At 38.2% G+C, this 19,889-nt stretch overlaps 1 protein-coding gene and 1 non-coding gene across 5 annotated transcripts in view; one reads left to right on the top strand and one right to left on the bottom strand.

Moving 5' to 3' along the window:
- Positions 1-19,889, bottom strand: part of VPS8 (VPS8 subunit of CORVET complex) — a 294,602-nt gene that overhangs the window by 74,366 nt on the left and 200,347 nt on the right. For all 4 annotated transcript variants that reach the window (XM_058295485.2, XM_058295487.2, XM_058295486.2 and 1 more), the window contains 4 exons: positions 14,319-14,466; positions 8,942-9,031; positions 4,624-4,666; positions 1,178-1,281 (listed from right to left, as the gene is read on the bottom strand). In XM_058295485.2, the coding sequence (XP_058151468.1) occupies positions 1,178-1,281; positions 4,624-4,666; positions 8,942-9,031; positions 14,319-14,466 (385 nt within the window). The remainder of the gene's footprint in view (positions 1-1,177; positions 1,282-4,623; positions 4,667-8,941; positions 9,032-14,318; positions 14,467-19,889) is intronic.
- Positions 10,123-10,233, top strand: LOC111759216 (U6 spliceosomal RNA). The gene has a single exon (XR_002793287.1). It is a non-coding gene; the product is annotated as a U6 spliceosomal RNA (small nuclear RNA).

Below are 19,889 nucleotides of genomic sequence, written 5' to 3'. Positions count from 1 at the left end.
GTATAGAGTAATTTTTTAAAGACCCTCTTTCTGTATAACTTTCTGCATTGCACCATTTTTAAAAATGATGAATATGCATCATTTCACAAAAATATTATTGCAATAAACAAAGAAATTACATTCATATTTAAATGTTTTCATTTAATACAATTTTTTATATTATAAAGGGTTTTCATCAGTTCATGACCTTGAAAAATCCTTAACAAAAATTTAAAGGAGAAATTTACCCATCTCATAAGAACAGAAAAGATACCAAGGTTTAATGTTTTCATTTTTACAAAAATGGCTAAATGTATACAAGAAATTATCACTACTTCCCATTTCTGAAACATGGGCTGTAGAAAGAAGCTACACACTGTTAAGTCAGACGCTTGAGCCCTGGAGGGGCAGGCACAGAGGAGTCAAGCCATATCATGCTGCAGCTTTACCTAAAAGTATGGCAGAATTTAACTGTCAAATCACATCTCATCCCCTTAGTTTCTATTTCATTGCTGGAACTCCCATCTGCACTAGGTGCTAAACTATACCTCCTCTGGTTTTGCTTATTTCCTTTGTGCATTTTGGGATCTGTAATTGCAGTGGTTTCCAACCTTAGCTGCACACTGGAGTTGTGTGAAGAGCTTTAAAAATAACCGATGACTGGGTCCCACCCCAGAGATTTTAATTTAATGATCTGGGGTGCAGCCTGAGTATTGGGATTTTTCAAAGCTCTCCAGGAGACTCTATAATGTGAAGCCAAGGTTGTGAACTACTATATTACAGCCTTCGTTGACACTTTTCAGCTTTCCCTGTATCCTTGAGGTCTGAGGGCTTTCTTCCAGTTCCTCATGCTCACTTTCATCCACAGGGAATAAAAGAGATGATAAACGATGCCACAGCCATGGTACTACCACATGGAATACACGAAATCTCAGTCCAAGGAGAACAAGGATCCTTAGTATTCATGCACCTTAGGTTTGCAGCACAGCCAAATCTAAGAATATAAAGCCTTTTGTGAGAACAAAGAGGCCAGGCACTCCTTATAACAACTTCAGGAGTCTTGTACTCCTGGGAGCACTAAACAGTGATTAAAACCCAGTGAATTAAACTCAGATGGTTGAGAGGGCAGTGGAAATAGAATTATTCCTAGTATCAGCTAAGAACAGGCTTTTAAATGTCTAAGTAGTTATTCTCCTACCTCTCGCTGCTGTTGGTTCAAATTATGTGAATTTCTCTGGCAAAGGGCAATTGTCTCTACCACGGTATCTTCAACTTCCTTCAGTGAGGGATCTTCTTTTCTATCTAGACTCAGAAAAAGTATAAACATTGTTTAAGGATATATTATTGATAATCTCAGCATTTCTGTGAAAATTATTTTTTCCTTTGTATAGCCTTAGTTATTTATTATATAATCATCCATAACACTTGATACTGAGATTTAGTATATTAAAAAACAGATGATTTTATGCAAGAATTTTCTATATTAATATTTGATATTCACAGTATGTAGAAAACATATCACACTGAGCATTTTAGTATGCTTTAGCTATGGAAAATCCCCAATCATCTATTTGTGGATTAGTAGCTACTGAAGAGCTTATTATCCTTCACCGTTCTTGCTCTAGCATTACTTCCTCTGGCTATTTCTTAAATTAGATATTCCTCTAAGGTACTAATCTTAGGCCCTTTTCTCTTTTTCATTTTTCAATGATCTCAGCCAGTCTTGTGGTTTCAACTCTCATGTCCTTGCTAATGACTTTCAAATATGCAACTCCAGTCCTTAGAATTGTCACTTGCCTCTAGGATATCCATCTCTACACAGATGTCCTGCAAGCACCTTGAACTTTGTGGAAAAAACCCAACTGGTTTTTCTCTTCCTTTCTTTTTTTTTTAAAGATTTATTTATTTAATCCCGCCCCCCTCCTCCCCGGTGGTCTGTTCTCAGTGTCTATTTGCTGTGTCTTGTTTCTTTGTCCGCTTCTGTTGTCATCAGCAGCATGGGAAGTGTGGGCGGCGCCATTCCTGGGCAGGCTGCACTTTCTTTCGCGCTGGGCGGCTCTCCTTACAGGCACACTCCTTGCGTGTGGGGCTCCCCTACGTGGGGGACACCCCTGCATGGGGCGGCACTCCTTGCGTGCATCAGCACTGCGCATGGGCCAGCTCCACACGGGTCAAGGAGGCCCGGGGTTTGAACTGCGGACCTCCCATGTGGTAGACGGATGCCCTAACCCCTGGGCCAAGTCCGTTTCTCTTTCTTCCTTTCAAACCTGCTCCTCCCCTCACATTTCCAAGTTAATGGAACCATCATCTTAAAGTCAACCAGTTTATAAACCTTCGTTATCGGTGATGTTTCCCTCTCCTTCACCCACACATTCAAATAAACTGCAAAAAACCACTGTAGATTCTACTTCCACACTTGCATCTGCTCACTACTTTTGCCCTGGGCTCTGCATCGCCCTCATCTGCACTGCTCTAACAGCCTCCTAAAGTTTTGACTTCCACATCTTCTTCCCTCACTCCCTTTTATACTGCCACTAGGAGTTTCTTAAACAGATCACTCCCCTCCACAAAAACCAGCTAAGACTCTTAATTTCAAAAATTAGAATGTAAGTAACCCCTGACCCTAAGTAAACATTCTGGCTCCTCTTCTCACCTTCTGTGCTCTTGTATCACCAGATTATTTCTCACTCCCTGAGGATACTGATTGGGCACTTTCATGTTCGTGTTCTTCAAGGCTCCTTCCCTGCTCTGCCTATCCAAACTCCCCCACTTACCCTTCCAATTTTACCTCAAAGGTAAGTTGTGACAGTTTGAGATTATTTATGAATCTCAAAAAGAGAAAGATCATATGTGCAAACTAATCTGTTCTTCTGGGTATGATACCCTTTGGTTTTATTGGATTCAGTTGAGGGGTCCTTGATTAAATTACCTGTTAGGATTAGAGCTTTGATTCAACCACATCATGACTCAGGTTGAGTCCCTGCCCCTTGGTGGCCCAATACAAGCGGGCACTCAAAAGACAAGTGGGAAGAAAGAGAACGCTGTCATTTTTGATCCTGGGGCTCCAGGGAGAGATGAGCCATTCACCTGATAGCTTACAGCTGATCCCCAGGGACCCTTAAGAGGAAGCAGCAGCCCAGGAAGGAGATACTAGGCAGAGATCAGTGACCATGTTGTGGCATGTGACTTTGGTGAGAGAGCAACCTTGAGTTGGACTCTTTAGGGTCTCATAACTGTAAAATTTTACCCCAAATAAATACCTTTTATAAAAGCCAACAAATTTCTGGTACTTTGCATCAGCACCCCTTTGGCAGACTAATACACAAGTCTTTCACAAAACTAGCCTGATTCATTGGTTACAAAGGGTTCCTGAATTTTCCCCACTTCTCTGGTACTTTTATTGTATCTCTTTTATGCAATCCATTCTACATGCATTAGAATTTTTAATTTACATATCTGTCTCCTTTGGTAGACAGCAGTTCTTAGGATGGGACTGTATTTTTGTCATCTATTGTATAACCCATTGGAACTAGCACAATATCTTGCAATTATCAGATGCTCCAAAATTCTTAAGCATACTGTCAAAACTGAATCTGAAAATAGATGGCAGACATGAAATTATTAGTGAGAAGTTTATCTTCATTGGAATTCAAAGAATTGGCTTCTCTAGACATACCACCTATAAATCATTGCACTAATTTGGGGAAAATATTCTTACTTTTCCCTCATTTTTATATGTATTGTCTGCAAAAAAGAATCTCGTAACACTAACTGTATTTAAGAAGAAACATATCACAATGCAACAAACCTAACATAACCAAATAGATGAACACATACTGATGATCCTAAAAATAACTAAAATGTCTAGTTGGGCCAGATATGGAAAAGTAAATAAACTGTTTACTAAGTTTCCAAAAATTTTAATACAATATCAGATGCTCAAGATACAACATATCCTATCATCTAGGACTAATCATTAAAAATATAAATAAATATAGACAAATAAACAAGCAAGCTACAGAGAATCAGAGGAAAACGTGTATTAGGGAACTAGGTGGACCCAATGTGTTGGTGTGTTAAAGCACTGGAATACTGAAAACATCACCTAACAAGTGACTGGCTGACCTCCAGGAGGGTTATTTTGAAATTTTCAAGGATATGATAGAAATTACATATCTGTGATAAAGCCACTCAAGATTCTAAAATGTCAAGTTTAACTGCTCTGGGCTAAATTAAACAGGTTCAGTATAAAAACACTGGCTATTACTTACTGATTAGAATCTCTGACTTGCTGCTCTTCTGTACATTATAGTAATTTTTAGTTACATACCTCATTTATACAAAATCAAAACATAAGGACGAATTAAAATTTAAAAAGAACCAAAATAGTGAATAGTACCTAATTTTCTGTACATTTAACTCCACTCACAATTAGCATCACAAAGTCACAATGGTTTATATGATTTCCTAATATGAATTCTTGAAAAATAAGTAAAAATTAGATCAAGTTGAAGTGGATAAAAAGCAATTATGCAGATGTACCAATGTAATTATTACACTAATAAATGCAGTTTACCAGACAACATTTTTCAAAACATGGGGTCCATGGAAGAAAAAAGAGTAAATTTACATTCAAGAACTTACTTTCATTTTTGTGTGTTAGCTCTTGAAGTTTGCTTTGCAGTCTCTAGGACATAAATAGAATAAAGGAGGTGAAAGGAATACTTTATATTTCCAATCTACCAAATGTTTAAAAGAAATATTTTCAAGGACAATTCCCAAGAAACAACAAAGTTATTAAGAAAGTTCCCTTACTGTCATTCAGATGAGAATCCTCGTGTACACAGAAAGCATAGATAGCAGTATTGGAAAGGATCCAAAACATCAAGTATCATTTATTTGGTCCCACTTTTGCTTCTATTGCTCTACCACATATTAACCACTGACATTCTTTAGGCACAGTAATGAGAATTAAGTTCTATCTATGCTTTGGATAAAGGAATAAAATTATATTGGGTTATGAGGAAAAAGGATGGGATAGGTGGCAATAAAAAGGACACATCTATCCCCGCAGTGCAATCACCACCTCTATGCTGATGACTCCCAAATATGCACTTGTAGTGTCGACTGCTCTACCAAAATCTAGATCCTTAAGACATCCTTAACTCATGTTTCAAAGGCTTTTTTTTTTAAGATTTATTTTTATTTATTTAATCTCTCACCCCTTGTTTCACAGTTGCTGTCTGCTCTCTGAGTCCATTTGCTGTGTGCTCTCTGCCTGCTCATCTTTTCTTTAGGAGGCACCGGAAACCGAACCCAGCACCTCCCATGTGGAAGAGAGGTGCCGAACCACTTGAGCCACCTCAGCTCCCTGGTTTGTTGATTCTCTCATTGCCTTTTCTCTTTGTGCCTCTTTTTTTGCGTCATCCTGTTGCATCAGCTCGCCATGCCAGCTCACCTTCTCCAGAAGGCACAGGGAACCAAACCTGGGACCTCCCTTGTGGTAGGCGGAAACCCACTGCTTGAGTCACATCCGCTTCCCCCAAAGGCTTCTTAATATACACTGACCCTGACTTTAATATATCCTATTTACCCCAGATTTGCTCCTTTTCTTAGGGTCCCTATCCAGGCTAATGTTAAGCCATCATTAACAACTCCTTCTCACTCACTCCACAGTATAATGAAAGGATCAATAAGTTCTTGAACCCATCCCCTCTTCTCTCCACCACCACTGCCCCACCTAGCTCAAACCCTTATCAACTCACACCTGTACTACTGCAACTCTTTCCCAAGTATTCTTTGTTTCTAGTTTTACCTCCCCTTTCCCACTACCCATCCCACCTTATCAGCTCCTTCCACAGCCAATGGGTTAGCCTTTCTGAAACAAATATCAGGTAAGCTCCTTGTCTGAAAACTTTTAGACTGTTTGTTCCAATTCTTTAGCATGTCCCACAAAATCTTTCCAAATCTGTACCGTCTGGCTGGTCTCCTGGCAGTCCATATTTCTTTGTAGTCCAATGCCTCTGAAAATGATAGTCTTATTCTTGCAAGGATTTCCTTCCTCTCCTTCCATGCTAGAAGTACTTCTACTTATTCTTTAAAACTAGGTTCCCAGTATCTTTAGCATATAAATTGCAAGATGAAAAGAGAAATGGGATAATTTATAGAATAAAAGAGATTAAGAGCTTATACAAAGCTTCTGAGGGGTGTTCTTATGGCCTGTTTTACAATCATATGGCTCGGAAGAAAATTGAGGCCAATGTGGAACAATAAATAGGACCTCCCTAATCTACTCCTAGCCAGAAAGCAATATTAAAAAAAAAAATTGAGGATATGGAGCAACCAGCACTCTCATACATTATTGGTGGGAGTTTAAAATGGTACAATCACTCATGAAATGAAACTATCCCAAAATTCCCTTAGTATTTACTCAAGGGAAATAAAAATGTTTGTGTACAAAAAGACTTGTAGGGAAGCGGATATGACTCAAGTGATTGGGTTTCTACCTACCATATGGGAGGACCTGGGTTTGATCCTGGGGCCTCCTGGTAAAGGCATTCCTGTGCTGTGAGCCAGTACTTGCATGGCAAGTCAAGTGCCTGCACAGCGAGCCAAGTGCCTGCACAGTGAGCCAAGTGCCTGCACAATGAGCCAGTGCCCACATAAATGAGTTATGCAGCAAGATGAACATGGGACGAGAGAGACAAAGGGGAGAGTCAAGGCAAGGTGCAGCAGAAACCAAGACCTGAGGTGGCGCAAGTGACAGGGAACCTCTCTTCACACTCAGAGATCCCCAGGATTGAATTTCATTTTGAGAAAAACAAGAAGAGAAGACAAAAGGAAAAAAAGACAGATCACGCAGTGCATGGACACAGACAGCGAAAACAGCGGGGGGGGGGGGGGGGGGGAAGGGGAAAAGAGGGGGAGGAAAAATGTATGCATGAAAAAAGAAATGCTCAGATTCCCATGTTGCCCGTATCTAAAAGACTTGTACAAGAGTGATAACAGCTTAATTCATAATAGTTAAAAAAGAATAGCCCAGGTGCCAATCAATAGGAAAATGGATAAACAAACTATGGTATATGCATATAATTAAATGCTGCTCAGCAATAAAAAGGAAGAAAAACCTACTGATGCCTGCAATAACAGAGATAAATCTCAAAACCATTACAATGACTGATAAAACCTTACACAAAAGAGCACCTACTAGATGATTCCATTAATATGAATCAATATAAAAGGCAAAACTAATCCACAGAGAAAAAAAGTCAGGAGTAGTTGTTTCTGAGGGGATGGGAGTAGCCACTAACTGGAAAGGAACATGAGGGAAATTTCTGGGGTGATGGTAATATTCTTTATTTTTTTATTTTTATTTTAGTAGCCTATGATAACCTAAAAATTTCCCCGTTAACCACATTCAGATAGAAAATTCAGTGCTGTTAGTTACATTCACAATGTTGTGCTACCATTACCATCATCCACTACCATTTACATCACCCCAAACAGAAATTCTGTACCAATTAAGCTTTAACTCCCTACTCCCCACCTCCTCCCTGCCCCCTGCTAGCCTATAGTCTAGTTTCTGAGTCTATGTATCTGCTTACTCTACTGATTTCCTATCAGTGAGATAATATAGTATTTGTCCTTTTGTATATGGCTTATTTCACTCAACATGATGTCTTCAAGGTTCATCCATGTTGTTGCATATATCAGAACTTTATTTCTTTCCAGAGCTCATAATATTCCATTGTATGTATAAACTACATTTTGCTTATTCAGTAATCTGTTGATGAACACTTGGGCTGCTTCCCTCTCCTGGCAATTGTGAATAATGCTGCTATGAATGTTAGTGGGAAAATATATATACAAGACCCTGTTTTCAATTCTTTTAAGCATATACTAGATGTGGGCTTACTGGGTCATATGGTAATTCTATACTTAACTTTTGAGAAACTGCCAAACTGTTTTTCATAGCAGCTGTAACATTTTATACTCCCACTGTGGCAGTTTGAGATTATTTTAGGAATCCCAACAAGAGAAAGATTATGTTTGTAAACTGATCTATTTTTCTGGGTGTGACACACTTTTGATTATATTGGATTTAGTTGAGAGGCCCTTGATTAGATTACCTGTTAAGATTTGAGTCCCTGCCCCATTGGTGGGCTGATATAAACGGACTCTCACTCCAGAAGACACACGAAGAAAGGAGGCTGTCATTTCTGACCCTGGGGCCCCAGGGAGAGACGAGTCATTTGCCTTAAAAGTTCAGTGGCTATACAGGAATGGCTATATAGACTGATATAGGAAGTCCTGAGAGACCAGCCCTATGCCAGCCTGCAGCTGAGATAGGGAAGAGCCCATGGAGCCTCAAGAGGAAGAGGAAGCCCAGAGGGGAAGGCTGAAACCCAGCAGAGATCGACTGCCATCTTGCTCCAACCCATGGCAGCTGACTTTGGTGAGAAAGTGCCTCTTATTGTACCTTGAGTTGGACTTTCCACAGCCTTGGTACTGTAAGAGTTTTACGTCAAATAAATACTCTTTATAAAAGCCAACAGACTTCTGGTACTTTGCACTGGCATCCCTTTGGCAGACTAATACAACCACCAACAATGAACAAGGGTTCCTATTTCTCCACATCCTCCCCAAACCCTTTCTATTTTTCGCTTTTTAAAGCAATGCTCTTTATCTTGAAAGGGATTTGAGTAACACATGTGTATGCATTTGTCAAAACTCATCAAATGATACACTTAAGATTTGTTCATTTTGTAATATGTAAATTTTATCTAAAAAAAGTACCACGAATATTGAACTCCATTCAGTAACATTCATGATAAAAATACTAAGGGGTAACAATATACCAATGTCTGCAACTTACTCTGAAACATGAAAATTTAAGGTGAACTGCTGAATAGATAAGATGTATAGACAGAAACATGACAAAGCAAATACAGTAAAAGGTCACCTCGAGCATTATTAAGAAGGCACCATGAATATCTCCTTTCTTTTCCAACAGATAAGCAGTAACTTCATGAAGTTGATACTTCTGGGTAATCTAAGAAAGAGAAAAAGATAAATATTTTAATTCAAAAAATAATGAATTTGTATCTTAGTATTGTACTACTTTACATTATAAAATGGGCCCATTTAACAGTTCTCACTGGATTGAATTCACTCATTTTTTTTTCCCCAGTTATTTATTTTTAAAAAATGTTACACACCTGGATGAGGTAGATCCATTAGAGAAAGGTAATATCTACATATAGGTAGGTAGGTAGAGAGACAATAATAATATAAACTATCAGTTGATAAGTGTTATAAGATATACAATCAGAACTGGGTAATTTCAGAAAAGAGTGGCTTGATGATACAGAAATAGCTGTAGTTCTTAGATGATGGCTTGACACTGGGAAATATTTTAAAAAGATAAAGTATTCCATGTTAGGGGTGCAGGAAGTACAAAGGCAGAGAGGAGGACAAAAACTGGTAGCATGTAAAAGAATAATTAGTAGTTTCGTTGTCTGCTATGGGAAGTATAGGATAGAATAAGTGAGAGGTTGAAAAATGGGTCAGCACAGATCATATAAGGCTTAGATAGAAGCTTAAGAAACTTAGGCATCATCATCTAGGAAAACAGAAAAGTGATATGACCAGAGATATCTCTCAATAAGATAAACCTCAGAAAATTGAATAGAGAGGGGAGAGGCTGGAATTAAGGAAATCATTGAGATTACTTTTATATGAGTTATTAGTAAAAGGTTAAAGAGAGTCAAACAAAAGAATAGAGGAGGGGAGGACTGTGACAGTCCAGAAAAAGAATTATAGGTCTTGGCAAATGATTCAGGGGGGGAGACCCTGAAGATGGAAGCCAAAAGATTCCGAGGTTTTGAGACTATCTCCTGGAGAGAATAGTGTGTGAAATAGGTTTGAGATACTGGGAATAGGTCCTGGATATATGGGGCTAAGGATAGCGATTAAGTCTACAACAGAGTTGTCCAACAGAAATTGAGGCGAGCCACATATCTAATTTAAAAACTTCTAATAGCCACATTTTAAAAAGGGAAAACAAATAAATTTTCATGTGTTTCTAAATTTAAATATATATCTAAAATTCATTTCAACACATAATATAAAAAAGTATTATTGGTGTTCACTTTAGCAGCACAATTACTAAAACTGAAACAATACAAAGAAAATTAGCATGGACTCTGTGCAAGGTTGACAAACACAGTTGTTATTAAAGCATTCTATGTTTTTGTACTATGCCAACGCAAGGTGTTAATAATAGGGTAGTATATGTGAATCCTATATCTTTGCATGATTTCTCTAATAAAAAATTTTTTTTAAATTATCAATGAATGACCCTGCAATTCCACACCTAGGTATATAGCCCAAAGAACAGAAAGCAGGACTTAGATACTTGTATACCAATGTTCATAGCAGCATTTTCACAATAGCCAAAGGGCAGAAACAACCACCTAAGTGTACACTAACAGATGAGTGACAAGAAAAATGTGATACATTCATACGATTGATTATTATTCAGCCATAAAAAGGAGTGAAATGCTGATACTTGCTACAACATAGATGAGCCTTTAAGACATCATGTCGAGTGAAATAAGTCAAACACAAAAGGACAAATAGTGTATGATTCCACTTATATGAAATATCTAGAATAAGTAAATTCACGAGACAGAAAGTAAATTAGAAGTTACCAGGGGCTGAGGAGAGGAGTATGGGGAGTTATTGCTTAATGGGTAAAGAGTGTCTGTTTGGAGTGATGAAAAAGTTTTAGTTAATAGAAGGTAGTAATGATAGCACAGCATAGTGAATGAATTAATGCCCCTGAATTACACACTTAAAAATGGTTAAAATGGCAAATTCATGCTAAATACACATTACCATAACAAAAATATAGTTTACAGACTTCTTTGAAGTTCAGTGTGTATTTTATTCTTACACCACATCCCAATTCAGACTAACTACATTCCATGTGCTCAACGGCCACCTGTAACAGTGGACACTGCATGGGACAAGTCTAGAAAATAAAGACAGAAGCCATGGACAGAAAGAAAATGATTGAGCATAGAGAGAACAGGCCAAGAACAGATTCACAGTAAATATTCATATTTGGGAAGTGAAAGAATAAAAATGCCAGGGGTTTATGATCAGAGAATTAGGAAGGGAACTCAGGACAGGAGAGTTTTAGAGAAACCATAGGGGGTTGCAGGCATTGTGTAGAGCTTAAAAGAAGAAATGGTGAATGGTATTGAATGCTATAGAGAAGTTAAGTAAGGTGAGTGCTAAGGAAAGGCAATTTAGGTACAATGTTTATAAGATAAGCCAGTCTACAAGAGCCACGAGTGGGAATTCTAGCAAAATGGCAAAGTAAGCTAACTCAGCTCATATTCCCACTATTAAAACATAAAAATGATGTACAGTCATAATAAAGCATTTTTAAAAAGCTGCTTTAGAAATATACAAAAACGTAGGTGTCAGAAATGACAAAGAAAATCAAAGACAGAACTTGTAGGCTTGATGGTGTTCCAGCTGTTGGTGCTGATAGTCATTTGGATGGGATGGGGCTCAGCCCATGATTTGGACCAAAATGGCTAGAAGCTGGGTTTTTAATGCCCATAAGAGACATGGTCATAGACCCCTGAGAGTTGAGGAGATGGAACTGAGACCACTCCATAAAGCCAGGACACTGGAAGGGGACACACCCTTAATAAAAGAGGTGCTAAAAATACTCTTCCCACAGATGCAGAGAAGCAATAAGAAAGCCTGGTTACACTAGGATTGGGTTTGGAGAAATAGTGCTGGGATGACTTTTCAGAATGAGAAACTGAAATCCCAAGCACAGTGCAAAGGTATGGCATTGAAATTTACACCACCTGTGAGACATAGGAATTTCCAAGCCAAGAAATTAATGTATAAACTGCTACCACATCAGTGAAGCCCATGAGGTTCCAGAGAAAAAGCGAGAAAACTACTCTCCTATAATTCATAGTATGGTGGGCATCACACAAATAATCATCTCGACTGAAGATGAGCTCATAGACAACAACAAAAGAATACACCATACAAGGAAATCCTCTATCATGACAGAGAATCAGGACACAATAAGGACAATTCGAACCCAGGATCTAGACTGGGGTGTCAATTTTTTTTTCTTTAAATGGCCAAATAAAAAGGTCTCTGTCATAAGCTGCTATTGGAGCATGAAAGCAGTCACAAATAATATGAATGGGCATGGTTGTGTTCCAATAAGTCTTTATTTACAAAAACAAATGGTCTATGGGCCATAGAGTCCCAATCCCTCATTTTGAGATAAAAGGTAAAAAATCCAGAAGATACTATAAAATGAACACATTTAAACTGACAGAAAACAGGGTTTAGAAAATGTGTTGAAATTCTCAAAAATAATTCTTGAAAACAAGCACTATGGCCATAGATATTAACATTCAACAAATGGATTAAATAAATTAAATGCAGCTGAAGAAAGAATTATTAAACTGGATGTGAAAGATCTAAGGAAATTACTTAAAATGCAACAGAGAAGAAAAAGATGAAAATGAGATTTAAGAAATACTCAGGATTGAATGAGATGGTCTAACATATGTCTTTTAGAATTCTAGAGTCAGAAAATGGGAAAAAATGGGAGATAATTAACATTTGAAGACTTAATGGCTGGCATTTTCCAACTGATTAAAGAGAATAATCACATTGAAGAATCATATTGAGTCCTAAAAATAAACTTATACCTTGACGCATTGTAAGCAAACTATACTTTAAAACAAAAAATAACATCCTAAAAGCAAATAGTGAATAAAGACAGATTAATGACAAAGGGATAACAATTAGAATGATATCACATTTCTTTTAACAATAGAGGCTAAAAGACAGTGGACTAAAATCTTCAAAATAATGAAGGAAAATCATACAAAACTGAAAATATATACGCAGGCTAACTGCTGTGGATAAAAGGTTAACAAAATCCTTTCCCCTCTAACATCTGCTTAACTCTGTAGGAAGGAATAAAGATAGCATTTCAACTATGCTGCCAAGCAACATTGCTTATGGTAAAAATAGCCTAATTGGTAAATTGCATCTAGCCATATCTTTATATATAAAAGCCATATCTTTGGAATTCCCGGAGTAAAACTATTGCAAGAGGACCCTGGAAGCCATGTCTGTGCTGTTGGGACAAGAGATATTGGCTTCTGTTGGCATATGCTTCTAAACCAAGATAACAACCATACCACCATCTCCCCCTTTTTGACCCCCTTTCCCTGGCTCCAGTTAATAATGTGAGCAGTCACCTGGGGGCCAGATAGAATAGCTTCTGGATGGTTGTAAGGACTACTGTCTGGACTGCTGAGAGGGCTACTGCCATGGGAGAGGAATGTTTAAGTCCATCCTGCCGCAGGCTGTGGTTCCTGTCCTATAGCTTTCTAAGTAGAATGATGTCAAGCGCGGCCTAGGACACCATTCACAGTCTATGAGTCTGAAAGTTTTATTAGATCTAAGAAAATCCCCTGGTAGGTTTGAAAGAGTGGAACATGACAGATAAAAGGTATGTTATTTCTAAAACAAACAAGGCAGTAAAGAGCTGAAGTCAGTCTGGCAAAGTGTTAACATCGCTATAAAATTGGAGTGGTGGATACATGTGTATCTGATATTTGGTATTCAAATATACATACATATAGTTACAATATATTTGAAATGTTTCATAATTAAAATTTAAAAGTCTACCTTCAGGAGGTAGATGCAGAAAACATAGATTATAATTTCAGGAATGTTTACAGTAAAGGAAAAGAGAGATAATGGTGCTTAAAAAAATAAATGTTAAAGGAGGAGTCTGCTAGCTTCTTATAGAAGATTATGAAACTCTGAATTGGAAGCAGGAAAAAACAAGGGAAGAGAATCAGGGCAATGACTATGCAAAGGCTACTGTGCTGGTATGTAGCCTGTCACATCTCATGGAACAACAGGACTGCCTTACCATCAGTGCCCGCAAACAAGAGCTTGGTCTTCCCCTTTTAATACTTTTACCATACTCCTTTTACTAGGTGTACTGTATTGGTTACAATTTATGTAAAGCTTGATTAATAGCAATGATGGACATATATTGTTTATGGTTTTCACAGAACAAATGGGGAAGACGTTTACTACAGCAACTGAGAACAGGCACTATGAAGTTAGATGATCCAGGTTCAAACCCAGGTACTCTCCCTTACTGCCTATACATTTAGGTAAGTATCTTACTATGTGAGTCTCACTTTCCTCAACTTTTCCTTAGGAAAAGTTTATGCTTGTCTTCTCTACATCATTGGCCTTACCTGAATAGTTTCTTCTAGGCGGTAGCACTCAAGAACTTGCAGTGTCTCTGTAACTTGGTTTGGGTTGAACTGACACAACAGTTCAATGAACCTCTCTGTAATACAAGGAGATATGTGCAGCAGTTCTTGATTTATATGAATACCTTCCCTGAAAATATAAAAGGCAAGAGACTATTAAATTGTGATAGCATTTAATCCTGTCTATAATTAAAGGCTTACGTAAAAAGTGTATTATCGTAAAACCAAGACTGTCTTCTGGTCAGGTAACATGAATTAAAAATCTCAATGTTACTAAGGTTACTATGGTAAACATTACATTAACTCAGAAGAATTCTAAATCACAGTATGTTCCAGTTTACACTGAATACTTACATGACATTCAGTTGAGGGTCCTAAAAACCATACCAAAAGTTACCCTGTTACTCAAAAAGAAACAGGAAGATACTGTCCAGTCCAAACAATTTGATCCATCTTCCAGTGTAAACTACTGTCCCCACTACACTTCCTTCTAAGCATGTTTTAATTACTTCTTTAATTATCCGTCTTCTCTAAGAGTCTAAGTTTTGTGAGGGTAGAGACTATGTATCCTCTTACTAATTTTCAAAGTCTATTACAGTGCTTTGTATGTAGTAGGGGCGTATTGTTTAGTTGTTAAATTTAAAAAGTGGCTGAATAGTAAGATACAGAATATATATGGGGATCATTTACCTGTGTGTCAGCTACTCACAAGGCCACTATTCATAATGTCTACACAAAGGCTTTCAAAGTAGAGTGTTAGTTTTATCATGCTGGACTGATGACTATTGGAGGCCAAAAGGAACTATTATATTTAAGAAATCAATATCATTCTCTGGCTTCAAAAGAAGTCAGTTTCCTCTGAAAATCGTATCTTCTCTTCAGAATTCTTCAACTAAAGCTACTAAGATGAAGAATTGGTTTAGATTTAAGATTAAAGCAGTCAGTCTAATGCAGCACTTCCCAGCTTTTCTCATATCATAGTGCACAGAAAATGATGGTATTTGTCCACCAGACTGAAGTGATGAGATTGCACACAGGGGATTCTGCTTGCCCCAAGAGCTGAGGGATCAGTCTCTAAGAACATCTGTAACCCATGTGCAATCTCTGGACTCCAGGGAAAGAAAGATTTTGATTTTATGAATGTTCTATAAATGATGGTAAAGAGTACTCCTATTTTCACTAATAAGAAGCTTGAGTTATACGAGGGATTACATTAGATGTAGGAAATTTTTCCTAGCTTACAAACTTTGTAACACTCAGTCCTGCCCAGAGGTTGGGTAATTCAACAGCTCCTTGAACAGATTATATTCAAAGATCAAGTTTTTCCTATCTATCTATCTATCTATCTATCTATCTATCTATCTATCTAACAAGTTTTTCCTACTTATTTATTTATTTGGTATTTTGTCTTGGTATTTCACATCTTTGCAGAATTTTGTTAAGAGATGGGCTATTTCCAATGTATAGTACCTGAAAATTTTCACTTTATTAAAGAAAGATGAAATAAAATGTAGCATCTGCAAGTACATCATAAACTCCATAAGAGCAAAGACCATGTTTCATTTCCTGAGTGCTAGCTCATAATAAATAGGTGCTGTTACAGAAAAAGTATATTGAACTGAATTAACTGGAGCTCTTACATTAGACTGCTTTCAAACAGAGGGAAACAAATATTGAATACAAGAATGAAAATTACAGGAACTAGAGCTATAAAGTCAGATACAGTTAGAGATAAATAGAAATAGAAAGCTGAATAAATAAAAAATAGAAGATCCACCTGATGAATGCTGGAAAATGGTAACTCTTTATTTGGGGTCAAGGTTCTCTTCCAAGAGAACACTATTATATAAAAGAAAAAGGGAATGTGGCCAGTTTCTCCACGCTAAGGTGAGCCAGGGAACTTTCCTGAGGTTTAGGCCCTATTGTAGGTGTTGTTAGTATTTTACGTCATAATTCTGTTAATATGTCTTGTACATGCAAGGCTATGGAGCAAATTAAGATTAGACATAGGGAAGCAGACTTGGCCCAATGGATAGGGTGTCTGCCTACTACATGGGAGGTCCGTGATTCAAACCCCAGGCCTCCTTGACCCATGTAGAGCTGGCCCATGCACAGTGCTGATGTATGCAAGGAGTGCTCCGCCATGCAGGGGTGTCCCCCGTGTGGGGGAGCCCACGCGCAAGGTGTGCACCCCATAAGGAGAGCCGCCCAGCGTAAAAGAAAGTGCCACGCTCACGGAGAGCTGACACAACAAGATGACGCGACAAAAAGAAACACAGATTCCCGGTGCCGCTGATAAGGACAGAAGCGGTCACAAAGAACACACAGTGAATGGGCACAGAGAGCAGACAACTGGGGGAGGGGGGGAGGGGGGAGAGGGAAGGGGAGAGAAATAAAAATAAATAAATAAATAACTCTTCAAAGAAAAAAAAAAAAAGATTAGACATAGGCATCTGCTGATGAATCAGAGTACTTAATTCTTTCCAGAATATTTACTGGCAAAACCATTTATAAGCACTGAAGTTGTGAACATGCATCAAATCAAGCAAATCACCCAAATGAAAAGATTTTGATGCATTCGTGAGGGAAATAATGTGCCTGCTGGGAAATGATCAGGTAACATTAAGATAATCAAAACCTCAATAAATAAACTGTAGTATTAATGAATTCACTTTCATTTCTGACTACTGCTTATCAGTCTTGTACATAAATACGATTTATTTTATTATTTTCCAAAGCTATTTCTCTTAAGTCTTCTATTAACTGCTTGCTTTGCTGTATGTGTCCTGATAACTTTAATGGCTGTCAAACTTGTATATTAGACCTAAACCTCATCTATTCCTTTGACATTCTCCAGTTTAACAAGAGCATTGGCTATAAGTATATGAACATTTAAATATTTATAAAAGGGAGAATTTCACAAAGCATGCTTTCTTTTAAAGCTGATACCATTAACACGCACCCTCTCCCAAAATTCAGGTTGGAGAAAATATCCACATTTACTCTGGCTGTGAAAATCATTTAAAATTATCACTTTGTGCACTGAGCCATTTTTGGGGAAGGATAAAACCATATATCACTTTTGAAAAACTTACATCAAAATGAGTCTAAAATTCAAATTCTGACTTGATAATATTTGACAAAGAAAATAAGTGTTCTGCTAGAATGGAAAAAAAAAAAGGCTGGTCTAGTCCCTCCATCTCACTTTCATTAAGCCCACACAAATACACCAGTATCGACTTCTCTTCGTGATCTGTAAATGCTAAGGCAGAGGATTTTACAGTCTCCTTCAGTACTTTTTCTTGACAACTTAGAGCCCTTTCAGGTAGCCTAAATCCTGTTTGCTTGAATGCTCAGCTTATTCTCATATATTCTCTCCTTGTAGGTGGTTGACACTGATGACTACTTGTGCCTTTTAGACTAAGAACTCAAATATGACATACGTGTGACAGTTTGAAGTTCTTTTTCCAGTCCCCAAAAATTATGTTCTTAAACTAATCGGTTCCTGTGGGTGTGGTATCTTTTGATTGCATTAGATTCACTTTTATTAGATCACTTTCAATTAGATCGCTTTAGAGCATTTGACTGGACCATGCCAGCGAGGTGTGACACAGGTTGTGTCCCCACATTTTTGCTGGGTCTTATGTAAATTGAGAATACGCAGGAAAAAAGAGAGCCGCTGCCATCTTTACCCTGCCATGTGATAGAGAGGACTCCAGGTTCACTTACAGCTGCAGAAAGACAGAAACCCTGAGAGGCTCAAGGAGATGAGGCCCAGGGAGAGATGCCTGATGACCCACTGTAAGCTCCAGGAGAAAGAAGGGAGACAGCAGACCTGTCAGTGAGTCACACGGCAGGACTCCAGGATCTTCTAGAAGTTGACTTTTTGAGAGAAAGCCTCTCTGATGATGCCTTGATTTGGACATTTTTATAGCCTTGGAACTGTAAGCTTTTACCCCAAATAAATCCCCTTTATAAAAGCAAATCCATTTCTGCTATTTTTGCATTAGCCGCTTTGGCAAACTAAGATAACATGTAATACACAACAGTAAAGATAAATATTTTCCATATACTTTCCATTCAGATCAATTACTAGAATTTCATAAGGCCTTTCAGCTGAGTTTTCAGCTTTCCATGTATACCTCATGTTAAAACTGTCACAATGTAATCCTATATATGCCAAATGAACAAAAACAGGTGAGTGCACCAAACTGCCTTAAAAATACTTTCAATGTGATTAGTATCAGCAGCAAGGAGAGTACCTACAAAATTTGCACAGAATTTTATAATAAAAACTATAATGTTCCACAAACTTGATGAGCAACTGGCACAGATGAAAACCTGTCCTCTGGTGAGAAGGAATCCAATGCCATTCTTTGGTCCCTTTGTTTTCATGATTCCCTCCTAAGGTAACTGGCACTGGCCCAGACCAATGCAGACAAGCTACCGTCTGTCTGAGAGCAAAGATTATGCCACATCAAACTGATGAAATAGAAGATCTAAGATAATTGGCTTTAGGGAATTAGGTCCCTCTCATTTCTCTAGTCTCAGTAATAATGAACTGCCAAAATGTGCATCTTCAAATCTTAGTAAAATGTTTGTCATTTCCCTGATGTTCACAAAAAGAAAGTGTATAGTTTCAATTGTTCTCCTGCATAGGTATGAAGAAAGGATTCTATATATATATAAGCTAACTAATATAAGATTCTCATGATTTCAAAAATAGAAAGAATAATTTATACACATAACCATATAAAGTATAAACAGGAATTGGATCATTCTAATATTGTACAAACTTCAATTAAAAACTCATAGGGGAAAGCGGATTTGGCTCACCTGATAAGAGTGTCCACCTACCACATGGGAGGTCCGCGGTTCAAACTCAGGGCCTCCTTGACCTGTGTGGAGCTGGCCCATGCGCAGTGCTGATGTGCGCAAGGAATGCCCTGCCACTAAGAAGTGTCCCCCGTGTGGTGGAGCCCCATGCGCAAGGAGTGCGCCCCGTAAGGAGGGCCGCCCAGTGTGAAAGAAAGTGCAGGTTGCCCAGGAGTGGCACTGCACACACGGAGAGGTGATGCAGCAAGATAACGTAACAACAAAAAAGAGACGCAGTTTCCCAGCGCTGCTGACAGGAATACAAGCGGACATAGAAGAACACTCAGTGAATGGATACAAAGAGCAGAAAACTGGAGGGGGTAGGGTGAAAGGGAGATAAATAAATAAAATAAATCTTTAAAAAAACAAAAAACAAAAAAAACTCATAGGGTAGGAGTTCCAGGAAGATGGCATCAGATTAGGCAGGCAGACTCAACTCTCTTACAAAAACAACTGAGAAGGGCCAAAAGCTGCTCGAGGGACCTGCTTTGGGGGTTAAAAGACCAGGATAGTGCTCTGCAATCCCCAAGAGGGCAAGGGACAGAGATACAAAGAAACTGAAACAACAAACATGAGTTACTAAACCTTCGCAGCATCTGGGAAAGGTACCTATCCCCCACCCTCAAAACATTATTAAGCCTATATAAAACCCCTTGCCCACTGCAGCCAACTAAGGGG

Source organism: Dasypus novemcinctus, chromosome 4 (assembly GCF_030445035.2).
Source record: "Dasypus novemcinctus isolate mDasNov1 chromosome 4, mDasNov1.1.hap2, whole genome shotgun sequence".
NCBI classification, from domain to species: Eukaryota; Metazoa; Chordata; class Mammalia; order Cingulata; family Dasypodidae; genus Dasypus; species Dasypus novemcinctus.
The sequence above is the reverse complement of the archived record's forward strand: the minus strand, read 5'-3'. Positions and strand labels throughout refer to the sequence as shown.